This window comes from Vigna unguiculata, chromosome 8 (assembly GCF_037176805.1).
Source record: "Vigna unguiculata cultivar grain cowpea cultivar isolate G323 ecotype 2 chromosome 8, ASM3717680v1, whole genome shotgun sequence".
Taxonomy (NCBI): domain Eukaryota; kingdom Viridiplantae; phylum Streptophyta; class Magnoliopsida; order Fabales; family Fabaceae; genus Vigna; species Vigna unguiculata.
This window is the reverse complement of record NC_140799.1, coordinates 38,465,753-38,479,431: the sequence shown is the minus strand read 5'-3', so window position 1 is coordinate 38,479,431 and position 13,679 is coordinate 38,465,753. Positions and strand designations below refer to the sequence as shown.

General features: G+C 30.2%; 1 protein-coding gene across 1 annotated transcript; it reads right to left on the bottom strand.

Moving 5' to 3' along the window:
* Window positions 1-711: 711 nt before the first annotated feature.
* Window positions 712-4,081, bottom strand: LOC114193768 (endoglucanase 11-like). The gene is made up of 5 exons (XM_028083700.2): window positions 3,733-4,081; window positions 3,400-3,612; window positions 3,061-3,261; window positions 2,516-2,770; window positions 712-1,565 (listed from the first exon to the last, which is right to left on the bottom strand). Exons 1-5 carry the CDS (start codon window positions 3,985-3,987, stop codon window positions 894-896), a joined length of 1,596 nt encoding a protein of 531 aa, XP_027939501.2. The 5' UTR covers window positions 3,988-4,081; the 3' UTR covers window positions 712-893.
* Window positions 4,082-13,679: the final 9,598 nt, after the last annotated feature.

Sequence of the window (13,679 nt, the reverse complement as noted above, 5' to 3'; positions counted from 1 at the left end):
TAACCTTTCTAACGGCGTCAACTTAAATGGACTTAATTGGTGCACTTAAAATAATTTAGGTACATAATTGACACTTTTTTTAAACCGGGTACCAATTAAAAACTCCAGCACCAAATTGGGTACTATACGACTAATTATACCAAAACAGTATCATTAGTATGTTCTTTAATAAGTTTTTATTTTAATTTATATATTTTTAGCCATTAATTTTAATCTAATTTTTTAAGATAAAAATGTAAGACCGAATGTTTTTAGTTTTCCGTTTGAACATAAATTGAGATATATATTATCATTTTAATAACATTGCCTTCTGTGGAAATAATGTTCTTGTACTGTACTAAATCGTGTAAGCATGATGGTTCATTATTATGAAATCACATCAATCATCTTTATTTTCTATGGTAATTATTATTCCACGCTTTTATGTTCTCATATCAGAATGTTTCAGTTTGGTTCGTAAATATTCATAAATAGGTTATTCTATTTCTGAATTTCAAGATATAATTCAATTAAAAGCAAGATTCCATTTTTCTTTATAAGCTTGAAACACCACTGATAGAAAATACTGCTGAAGCTATATGTAGCAAAAGCAGAAGACAATTGCTTTCATTGCCCTTCTTTCTGCTAAACCAGAATTAAATTGTGTTGTCCATGAACAACCATGAACAAGAAGCTGGTATGAATAGAGAAATGGTATTGATGTGTCTGAGATGATAAGAAACGAAAGATAGAGTTTTTTATATCTATACTGTAAGTACATTTGAGGCCAGAAAATCTCCACCAAACTATATAAATCACTCACCAATGAGGGGAAAAAAACGAAAGAATTGAAAAGTTGTTGGGTTTTGACTTTATTTATGATAACATATACTGTATAAATAATTTAGTATATATTATTTGAAGGAAGCAACCAAAAGTGAGTTACAGTCATGAACTGTTTTGTGGTTTTCTATATGCAAGAACTTTGCAAAAACACCAACTAAGGGAGCAGTATTATATGTGCATGCTTCAGTCTGCATGAAATTGTTCCTTCGATCCTCAAAATTGTCTTTCCCATCAGGCCCTCCAACCAAAGCCCCAACAAGAACATTAGGGTTAGGTTCTTGGCTACCATACCAGTTATCATACCCTTGGGTACACCCTATGAACCCTTTATTCCTTTTGTATGACACAATGGATGCCCCTCTGTGGTGCACCCTTTTAGGGTACTTAGGGCCATACCCTACTAAATAGCTCATGTTCACGGGATTAGACCCCAGAATGTAATCAACCTGTGATTTAGCAAAACTGTGAATTTCTTCATGATCCACTGTGCCTGTTTCGCAGTTCAGCTTTTCATTTGTGTTCTCGAGGAAATCAGAGTATGTTGAAAGCAGAAACGCTGCTGTCGAAACATATTGCATGTTGTTCCACTCTCGGATATAGAGCAATCCACCAGGGGTTCGTTCCACGTTATCCTTGCTGTCGTTGTTTTTGTTCAGACATGAGCATATGTAGTACTCTGCTTTTGATCTGTATTCTTCAAGTATAGCCATATGCTTCTTCTCTTTTTCTTCTCTCATGAGCTGCACAAAAACATGAAACTGTGCTAAATTACTGTTTCTTAACCCACTTCTTGCTTGTTGACATTTAATCTAAGTTAATCATTCCTTCAGAGAGATTCCATGATCATTTTTTTCGATGTTCAAATCATACTCTGTGCAGTGCAATCCTTATTCTCACCAATAAAATGTACACATGGGTGGGGTCAGGTCTAATTATAAAGTTCAACTGTTTAATTGAATTCGGTTTTCCTTACATTAAATCTGTTGTTTTTTTTTTAACTGATCCAATGCAGATTAATAATGGGTGTTATCTAAACACAGTTTTCTGTTTGGATATCATTCATTTATGTGTCCTCAAAAGACAAAAATAATGATTTTTTGTTTTTATAAGAACTCGCATGGCGGTAGAGAGAAAGACGTACACGTACGTATTTTGTGCAAATGGGGTACAGTTAATTCCTGGAATTATTTTTGTTTTATTTTATAGTATTTTAACTTTTCAAAACTAAAACACTCCTATTTTGACCATAATTTTTTACTTATATCCATTTAACTTATTTTTCACATGTTTGATTTCTACCAAAAAACCAAAGGATGTCCATGTCCTACCTCATTACTCATTTACTAGCATATTTATTAAAAGGGTTAAAAAAAAAAGGGAGTGTGCAATGAAGTGAGGTGTTGAAGGGTATCTGTACTTAAGGTTTCCAACATTGGGCTCAACCATAAACCACACAACTTTAATTGCACCCTGTTGCAAAGCTAAAGCAGTGGCTGCACATGGCTTTGTGCTTGGACACACTTTATAGTTTCTATGTCTTTAATATACTAATTAATATACCTTAATTGGTGCATACTCCATGATTTTGATTTTTGAGGTTAGAAAAGCAAAATCTAGACAAAGTTAGATTCACATAAAAGTAGAAGTCACATGGGAGAAAATGGAGTGAAGAATGAGGAAAAGTTTTTACCTTTGAGAGCATGAGTTGAAGACCAGCATACTTAACATCCCAGCTGAATTCTGAAATGGACCAACCAGTGCCACCAAAGGAGTGAGCGTTGGAAAGAACGTACTCAAAATACATTTTGTTGTCGGTGGCTTTGTAAAGCCACGTGGCAGCCCACAACAACTCATCCATGTATCCACTCACCGACGCATAGTAGCTCTTTACCACTCCGACACTAGCATCATAATTTCCCCTATACTTGTCCCCAAACTCGAACAACTACAAAACACACACACAATAAATACTACTGTTCATTCATTTAAACATTCAATTCTCATTCTTAATCTAATCCAACCATAAAAACTGTTCTATTCTATTCTAACTAAAACTCATCAGCAACAACACTGGTTAATGATCTTAATTAATTTCTCGTACCCAATTATTAGTTTTGAAACTGAGATTGTCACACAAAAGCGCTCCCACAATTATTGTTAATCATGGCACCTAGTCAAAAACCTATCAATCAAACTTTAATTATCACTGGCTAATTTAATCACTCCCTGACTCACCTGCAGGGCATGGTGCAGAAGCAAGTGAGAGTAATGTGCGTTTGTTTTTCTGAACACAATGGATGCAGCTGCCATGGCTGCTGCCGTCTCTCCGGCCAGATCTGAACCGGGATTGTTCTCATCGATCTTAAACGCCCGCCGTGAAGTTGTCATGTCCTCTGGCCGTTGCCAACAATAATGGTCAGTGTCACCATCACCCACCTGAAAAAGATCATTCATTTCAGACTCCCATTGAATGGAAAACACAGATGAATTGGAATAGATGATAACAGTTGTTCTTTCTTTGATAACAGTATATCAGAAAGAATCCTTAGGACATTTTCTGTTGAATTAGTATACCTCAGCCCATAGGACATTTGGGCTTGTGTGAGCTTTGATGAAATAATCAGTGCCCCATTTGATGGCTTCCAATGTGTGTTGTAATTCACCTGCCTCTTCAATCTGTTGCCTGTACTCTATGGCACTCCATGAGAGCATTGTGATGGTGAATGCCATTGGTAAACCAAATTTGACATGATCCCCAGCATCGTAATACCCTCCTACCAAGTCCACCTACAGAAACCCAAAGAAAAAAAAGTTATGATTTTGAGAGGGGATTTGGCATAGCAGGAAAGTAAAAGACAAAGCTTGATGAGTTGTGGCATGTGGGTATAGTTTAGGATTTGGTCCTACCCCTTCTTCCAAGCCATCTGTGAGGCCAGAATGGTCTCTCCAAGTGACACGCTGATTGTAAGGTATCCTCCCAGAGCGTTGTGCTTCGAAGTAGAGAAGACTCTTTGAAAGGGCATCAGCGTAATCAAAAGCTGTGGTAGTGGTGAAGAAGGTGGAGATTAAGAGGGTGATGACAAGACAACAATGCTGTACTAGGAAGCGCATGTAGGAAGTTCCAAAATGGTGTTTCTTATGTGGTTGTGTGTCCATCTCCATTGCCTTGCCCCCCTCTTCCCTCCTAGAGAGATTTTAGGAGTGGAGGGAATTGGTAAAAAAAAGGGTGAAGACTCACAACACTAGAGCCCCAAATGGGAGTTTGAATTGTGTTTTAAAAGGCTGAGATATGCCTATGATGTAGCTAAATTAGGGTGGGATCATTTTGGGAGGGAGCCCCACAAAATGAGAACGTGAAACTATCCCCACAACTTTTACTTCTTTCTTGTACAAAGGGTGAATTTTGCAGCACTTGATGTGCCTCTGTGTACCAAATTAGGAAAATAAAACCACCCTCTGTTGACTCTTGTTAAAATTCCACTGTCATTTCATGCCACCTCCTCTGATTTTGGAATGTATTGAGTTATGTTGTGAATTGTTTCAGGTTTAAAGGTTGTGAAAGTTGTTAATAAAATTGGTTGGTTTGAGTTTGAATTCGATTTGAATTTAAGTTTGAAAGTCTTTGAGATGTACACTGATTTATGAATTCAATTAGGGTGCAGGTTATAATTGAGCAATTTAAAGTCATGTTCACCTTTTAAGTTTTTCAAATATCGAAAATTGATATATTGAGACTTTTTTTATTTCACTGTGTATTTGACCATAAATTTGTAAAATATCGTTTGTTGAATTTCTTTTTTCAAAGTTGGGTCAAATTATTAAGATAGAAGATGACATTACAGGTGAAGTTGTCCTCCATCCAGCTGGTTTTTATTTTTTTTTCGAAAAAGCAAAGTCGTCCCTACACAGGATGATTTCTGTGTGTGTGAACCCATGCCTATGAATATGAATTGTGCAGTGCGGATTGCAGCACCACTTGCCTCCTGTATCAGCATTTTTGGATAAAGCAAAGTTGGTATTAAAGCATACAGTTTTCAGTATGAAGTCGTCACCACTACAATCGTTTTCCATTAAATGGTATATTGAAGTTGTCACCATTGCAGTCAGTTTCACTTTCCTATATAAAAAAACAGAAACCGGTTAGGTGAAGGACGACTTTATTTGTAATGTCCCTCCATCCTAACGATTTGACCCCATTTGACAAAAAAAATAAATAAATAGACTATTTTTATAAATTTGACTTCAAATAGATCTCAAATACAAAAAAGTCTTATATTAAGTTTTGGATAAAAATTTGAAATAAGTTGGACTAGTTGCATGAAGTAAACTATTTTGACATTACTTATTTTGTAAGTGTGGTGAGTAAAAACAAACTGAGATTGGAGAAAACTAGACTCACAAACATTTAGTTACCTTCCACCCAATGTCAACACCAATTTAATATAAAAAAATGATATTTATTACTTCTAAATAAAATGAATACAAAATTAAATATCACATTAAAAAAGTTATCAAATATTGAAACAAAAGTCCTAATGAGCCTATATGGTATGATTCTCACTACGAAGAGGGTTTTATTATAAAAAATCTTTAAAAAATAATGTAAATATTATGTAAATAATTTTTTTTGTCTAATATTAATTAGTACTAATGTATTTTTTAGTCAAATGTTACATTTAAATAATAAAAAATGTTATAGTTACTAATTATTAAAATCTTAAAAAATAGTTTATTTTTCTTTATCCAGATCTTATTATTTATTGATCTTGATGTTGTTATTATTATTTTACTTTACTTTTGTACTTTTGTAACTTTTTTTAATTCGTGAAATTATTTTGAATGTATAAATTCATAAAGTTTTTCTAGAATCTTTAAATTTTTTAAAATATAAATCATCAAAATCCTCACTACAAATTTTAATCCTAATTTTAACAAATTATGAATCATAACAGTTTTACACATTCTCTTAAAATTTACAAGAATTTTTAATACTAAAATAGTCTTATTAAATCGTAATCCAATGTTTGAAAGTTAATGACTTTTCTACAAATAAATAGACATGAATTTAATTTAAAATGATACTAACTTTTAATTAGCAATTTAATATTTCGTAAAAGGAAGTACTTGAACTAAATGCATTCCCGCGTAGTCCGAAACGAAAGATAAGAATTAATGTAAAATGTGTGAGAAGAAACAAGAAACTCATCATCATTCTTTATTATTATACCAATCAACTAAAGATTACGGATAACAGCACAACAAACATCATAATTACTCTCGAATTAATAAAAAGTAACATAATAATAATAGCATTTCAAAAGGTTAATTCTCCATCTTCCTCAAAATAAAACTCATGAACACCATTACGCACCCTGTGTTTAGGGGAAAATCAAGTAAATTTTAAATGATTTTTATATATTGACAAAATTAGATTATTTTTCTTATTCTATTCGAAAATTTTTATTATTTATATTTTATTATCTCTATTTAATATTGTTGTTATTATTTGTTACTATGATAATTAAAACCTACCGCAATTTAAGCATATCGTTATTCAAATTTTTGTCATTATTATCATTATCGCTATTCAATAATATTATTGTTATTATTAACGTATTAAATTTAATATAATTATCACAACTTCATTAATGGCATATCAATTAGAGCGTCATTAATATCATTACTATCATACTTAATATAACTATCACTATTATCCTCAATCTTTTCATTATCACAAATCATTATTTAACCTTCATTATAATATACATTAAATACCAAATACGAATATTGTTTTCCCATATTTTTATTAAATTTATATCGAAACAAATACTCAAGTGTATATTACATAATCATAATAACATAAATGACATAATATAATGTAGGAATTAGAATTATGGTTGTTGTATCTGTAGAGTGAAGAAATTATTTGAACTTGAATAATAAATAATAGTTTTTTTTAAAAAAAAGGTGAGTTTTTTGGTTATTAAGACGCACCGACAAATTGTTTATTCCACGCTGCAACATCCAAATCTCCGACTTTGGCTGCTGTCATTATTCCTTCCACTGTCTGATTTCCATCACATATTTGGATCTACCCTCAAAATTTATCCTTTTTTTTCTTTTTCCCATTTCAGCACAAGAACCCTAACAAAACGTGAATTCAATTCACTTTTCTTACAAACGTGTCTTCTTCCCCAGACACCACGAGGTTTCATTTTAGTCTAAAAATGTATGCTACCAATGATAAATTAATGCAAGTAAAACTTTCAAGAGAATTCTTTTTTGTATGTATCTTTTATGCTTGTTTTACACAGATAAAGAAAAGTTTCATCACTACAAACAAATGGGTTAAATATCTCTTTATTCATTAATTTTCAATTTTCAGTAAATTTTGAAATTAATTCATTTTAAAACTTTGAACCAATTTAATCCTTTATTTTTCAAAATACGTAAGTTTAGTTCTTTTAATCAAATTGTTTTGGATAAATTTTGAGTTGTTTATACTGTTTGACACATTTTTTCTTTAATGTTAAGTCAAATACTATTATGAAACACGCTTGAAATGTTAAATAAACTAAACAAAATTTGATTACAAGAACTAAATTCACGTATTTCGAAAGATGAATGACTAAATTGGTTCAAAGTTTTGAAATTGACTAATTTCAAAATTCACTGAAAGTTAAGGGACCAAAAACATATTTAACCCAAAGAAATATAATGGAAGCATCGTATTGTTAGAAAATGTGAGTCTAAGTCTCATATTGAGTAAAAATGAAAAAGTAAAATATTATATAAAGATAAAGATCCATAAACTCATTGTCTTAAAATTTTTGGTCGAAAGTGGTGTCAATATCTTATATAATTTTATATAATTGGATTCGGGTTTTATTGATATTTGTTTTTCCCGGTAAAACTTCCTCCAACTTCCTCCTTTGTATACCTCACACGTATCTCATGCATGTCAAAAAATAGTCCCCATGTATACTAATGCAATAATCGTAACATAATTTTTGATATCAATTAGTTAACTGACATCGAATATATAGTCATCAATGTAAATTAATCAAATATTAAAGTCTGTCATTGCAATTAATTTAAGAGAAGAAATAGAAAAAAATTAACTTGAAATGGAATGAGGCAAGATATAAAGTACGTATAGCCATAAAAGAATACCTAATTAAGCTTCCACATGAGAACTACATAAATGATGTTCTTCTATATAACTAGACAATGTGTTTATCCCTTCTTTTATCAAAGACCCTATATGGATGACTTCCATTTTTTCTACAATTTTTTTTTTCACACAAATAAATAAACAAATTTGCAAATTGAATAAATTTTTTACTAAACTGCATGAATACTTTAACAGTTTTTTTGTTTTGTAAATAAACTTTCTACCTTTTTTTTAACGTTGACAACCATCATCTCTAGAAGTATCTAGGTTTTTATAAAAATAAATACAAAGGAGAAAGGAAAGATGGAACACGAATATAATTTATTCTAACTTTTGCAATACACACTTAAAGAAAATAAGATGAATTAAATATAACTTATAAATATTAACATTTTAAAAATTTAGCTTAGACAACTTCTAGAAACATTATAGAACACAAAAGCATTGATGAGTTTTGAGTTTTCATGTGGTAAAGAAAGAAGAGATCATTTTGGACCACGAAATCATGTTATGATCATACCAGTGAGATCTTTCTAAGATTTTTTTAGGAAGAAAGATGGGGTAATTCCCAACCAATAATATGTTAGACACATTTAATATAATTTAAACAATAAATAAATTATTCTATATGAATATTAATATTGGTATAAATTATTAATTTTATAAAAAAATACGATCTATTATTGGTTTTAGCTTTATTATGAATTATTATTTTATTTAATCGAATTTATTACGATTTGTTTTTATTTTATTCTCTTCTACTTATAAACACTGTTTATTTGCACGCACGAGGGAAAATTACAACAAAACAATAGCTTATATAAAACTGGTGTTCAAATTTTAGTTTTCTGTTCTTTATTGTTTTCTAAAACATTAGTGTTTATAATATTCAAAAATCATTGGTTGAATATGATAAATTAAAAAAAAAAAACGCATAATATTTTATCTTGTCATGATAGAGGTGTTTTCTCCCTACGAACAGAATTCTGTATCTTCCAACCCAGATTCTTTATAATCTTTCAAAATTTAATATTTTATTTAATATTTTTATTTTTTCATAAGAAATGTTTGACTTTATTAAAATTTTCTATCTTATTTTAAATAAGATCATGTTAGATATTATTACGAACTTTAACACTTTTACATACAGACACCTCGATAAATATAAATTATTTATAAAAATTTATTAAATAAAATAAAATAATATAAAAGATGAAGAATTACATCATCAAATCCACGATAAAATTTATATTTTAGTATCTTCTTATGAGCCACGAGTTTTTGTTACAATGGATCATACTTGTCCCACTCATTTATTTCAACACAAATTTTCTTATCTGCTCATGGGTTTACCTGGTCTAATTTAGCTACCAACACAAATAATAAACTCGAATATATTCTTGGGTTTTTTCTAAGACATATACTCTAAGATTTGAGTTGTGAATATAAAAAACGTGGTAACATCTTCAATACAAAATGTTAATTATATATGCGTTTATGGAAAATTGAAAAAGAAGTGGCAGTGTTTGTTTGGTTATTAAGCGGAAAATGGAAAATTAAAGATAGAATTAGGCGATGATTAAGCAGTGGTGATGACGGTGAGGTTGTGAATTGGTCCACACGTAAGACAGTGGCTTTAAATGGGTTGGTATAGCTGAAAAATAATTGCGAGACAGACCCAACTACGTTAAGAGCTTTGGAGATACTAATATTGCAGTCGGTGCATTTGGTGGCACAGTTTTTGAACTCTGAATAAACTCAACGTGTGTGTATATGTGTGTGTAGTGTAGGCCAATGAAAACCTTTCATCACATGTTCAAAGTGGTCCAAAACCAGATCTTTGTTTTGCCAATTCAAAATTTCTATTTCCAAGTCTCAACCTTAAACATGCAATTGTATATAAAATATACTAAGAAACATATATTTGTTATTATTAATACTTTTATCTTAAACAAAAGTATTAACTTTGTAAAAAATAAATAAATTGTAGAGTGTTAAATTTGTTAATGAATTGATATTCTTCTCATTGTTTTATAAAAAGAAAAATACAAAAGCATGATAGGAATACAGTCTATGACAAAGTATTAAATATAAATTATTTTCATTGTTTAATATTTTATCAATAGATAGATTACGATATTTAGTAATTAGTAAAAGATCTTTTTTACTTATATAACTTCTTAATTTCTTTTTCATTCTTTAATTTTTTTTATCAATAGATGGATAACTGTGAAATCCCTCTCTTCTAATCTTTTGGTCTAAGTATACCAGTTCACCCCATACTCAAACAAAACACTTCCCACCCACAAAGTTTTTCCCTCAATTTCTCTTCCAAACAGTAACCTCTTTGTTACCTCTATAACTTTGATCCTTCTCTTTCTTTTGCAATCAGATTTTGGAGAGGAAACTCCTGTAGAGCTTCTTGTTGATTTCACTCCCATCTTCCTTCCTCCGAGTAAGTCAATCCTCCTATGTTTGGTTTCCATTTTGCTTTGAATTCGAAGTTCTGCCTCTGTTCTGGGATTAATCATAGGTTCTTTCTCTCCCTGTGTCCTGGTGATGTAATTTCTTAGGTTGAATTGAGGTTTCCGCCCTTACTAGTTGAGGTTGATTTCATCAAGCTTAAAATTAGTAGAAAGATAAGGGGAACTAACTGATTTTTTTGAATTTCGTATAGAAACCATTTTGATGACTTTGATTGCATGATTTGTGCTTGATTGATGCTTTGATCACCTGTTTGTGCTAAATTGGAATTTTTGGTTTGAATTTCTGGGCTCTGCATGTGAAAACGGATTGGGAATCTGATGTTTTCGCCCAAGCGAGCAGCTCTCGCTTGAGCGAAAACACCAAAAACTCATCTCACCACTGCGCGAATTGTCGCCTAGATGAGCGAGTTTCGCTTGAGCGAGAGGCAATCTCGTCTAAGCGAGAAAGCTTAGCCTAAGTGAGAATTCGCTCAGTTCCTAGGTTGCTCTCTGTTTTGATTCTCGCTCAAGCAGGAATGATCCACTTAGGCGACAAAACTCTTTTGCTTGGGCGAGACCCTCTAGCTTGAGCGAAAACCACTGTAGTAGAGTGTTTGTTTTCCTGTTTGAGATGGATGAATTAATACCTTAATGTTAAAGTGTGAATTTGGAATAATGATATGCATGAATTGGTGTTTTGACAAACATGTGTGGTTTAAATGTATAAATTGGATGATGAGAGATGTAGGTGGCCTAGAATTCAAAGGGGAGATTCTAAAGGGAATGTTTTTTGTGTATGTAAGGACATGAGGACTCACTATTAGGGTATCATGAAACCCGAATAATCATTCACGCTCAGCTAGAGCATAATGGATTATGTCGTGAGGAGTAGTAGGAGGTCCTAGTATTTGGACTTGATCAAGTCTTAGACAAGAAGGGGCCTTACCTTGTGAGTGGTTGGGTGATAACCCCTTGAGGCCAAACTCTGCAGAGTTTGGGAACCATCACAGGTGCATGCCACCAAGAGGTCCAAAGTTGCTTACATAATCTAGATAATTGAGTCTAGAGTCATGTATCTTTCCTGTGTTATGGTGATTTAAGTGTTTTTGTTGGAAATGTGAAAATTAATATGGTGTTTATAATTGGATTGTATGTTTCTTTTAATAAGATAAACTTACCCTTTTTATCGTTTCTATGTGTTTTGTGTTTGGTTTCTTTTCTTGCAATAATCCCTATTGTGTGAGCAGATAAAGATGCATGTGAAGATACTCTCCTCTTGGATAAGAGTTGAGACAGTAGAATGAGGTCTCGATAGTAGTCTCTGTTTTGTGTTTTGATTACAGATGAAACTTTTTGTTAACTCTTTCCTAGAATAGGTTGTACATATAGTTGGTATTTTTATAGTTATTTGGATGATTGTACTAATACTCTATATTGGCTTATTCCTACTATCATGATATGATGTTTTATTTAGTAGTATAAAAACTATCAAATGAGATGTTACAATAACGATATTTAATAATTAGTAAGAAATCTTTTTGACATATTCAACTTCTTACTTTTTTTTATATATTTTAATAGTTCTTTAAAGATTAAATATGGTTTTAGTATCTCAGCTTGTGGTGAAATTGAAATTCGTCCTTATTCAAAACTTTGATATATTTTGTATTCTCAAACTTTAAAAATGAATGGATAGAGTCTCTTTAATTTAACTACGTTAAATTTTTTTAACGTGTTAAATGTGTTTCATGCTAGCATTTAAGTTGTTTATGTCGCTTGATACATTCTTGGTTTAATATCAACTAGAAAACGTGTTTGACACATAAAAAAAGTTTACATAATTGGATTAAAAGAACTATATTCATTCATTTTCATGGATAAATTTTAATTTTGCATCAGACTAAAAATATATTTAACTTTTTTTTTTAAAATTAAAAACTTTTTTTTAAATTAAAAGAAATACTTATCATAAAATTTAAAAAATTATCTATGTTTATTTTATAATTATTTTTTATAATTAATAATATTTTTTAATAATTATTATAATATAATTTTTTATCATAAAAAATAGATATATACATGTTAATATATTTTAATAAACAAATGAAGAATAGGTTCTCTGCTGAGTATTTAGCATTATTACTGTGCAAATTTTTCAAATTTACACTAATTTTCCTATATTAGAAAAAAATATTTTAAAATATTAAACTTAGTATAATTTTAGGACATGTTAGATAAAAAATAAAAAAATCCAACGGACAATATAAAAATATTCAAATTCTAAAAAATACAATGGAAAATATTCATCTTTAATCATAAACATGATGCTTTAAAATATATTATTTATAATCAACTCTAAATATGTAAACTATTTTTAATATATATCTTTTACAATCTTACGTTATTTATGTAGCAGAGAACTGTTCAAAGGAGAACAAAACCCTGCTCTCACCATTCCAGATATTACTAAAGAGAGCCCATACTCCTATTGGGCCCATGGCTCCATTAGTTTTGGTCCATAACAAAATCATTTTTACTTAATTAAGATTTTCTATAAACAAAAATAAACGGCCCAAGTTTTTGTAAATGTTGCGCCAACTCAAATGAAAGTGTTTATTTTCATGGCCGATTGTGTAAGTCAAATATTTTATAAAAATATTTATTGGTAAAATTATTATTTCAACAGGGACTTCGTAAATATGAATTTTTTAAATTAAAAAATATTAACTATATGAGAAAATATTTTTAATTTCATACATTTGTATGTATAAGATCCGTATCAAAATAACGTTTTTATTAATAATAAAAAGCTTTATTAAAAGTAATTGTTTTTCTGATAATTTTAGTAGAAAACATATTGCATTGTGAAATTTAGTACGTAATAATAAGTTAATGGAAATACATTAATAATAGTTTTACATGATTTAAGAAAAAAAAAACAGGTTGGATAAATTTTGAAAAGGGTAATTCATTAAACAAATTAAAGCCAAGACTTCCTCTCACTCTTATTTTATAGAAGAGATGATTCAATTATTCAAACTAATTTTTCCTCTTTATATTTCTCTTTTCAAAATATATACATAAAATAGTATTTTAATATTTTATATTTAAATTTTGGAAAATACATACATACATAGTAAGTCACAACACAAATTGACATATGAACAAGAACTATATCCGAATTATAATCACACTCTGAGGGGCTTTATGAATAA

Coding starts and splice junctions, on each gene's coding strand:
- LOC114193768 (XM_028083700.2), bottom strand. CDS start 3,987: ATGGAGATGGACACACAACCACATAAGAAACACCATTTTGGAACTTCC. Junction 3,262..3,399: donor CAAATGTCCTATGGGCTGAG/GTATACTAATTC, acceptor GATCTTTTTCAG/GTGGGTGATGGTGACACTGA. Junction 1,566..2,515: donor TTCAACTCATGCTCTCAAAG/GTAAAAACTTTT, acceptor GTTTTTGTGCAG/CTCATGAGAGAAGAAAAAGA.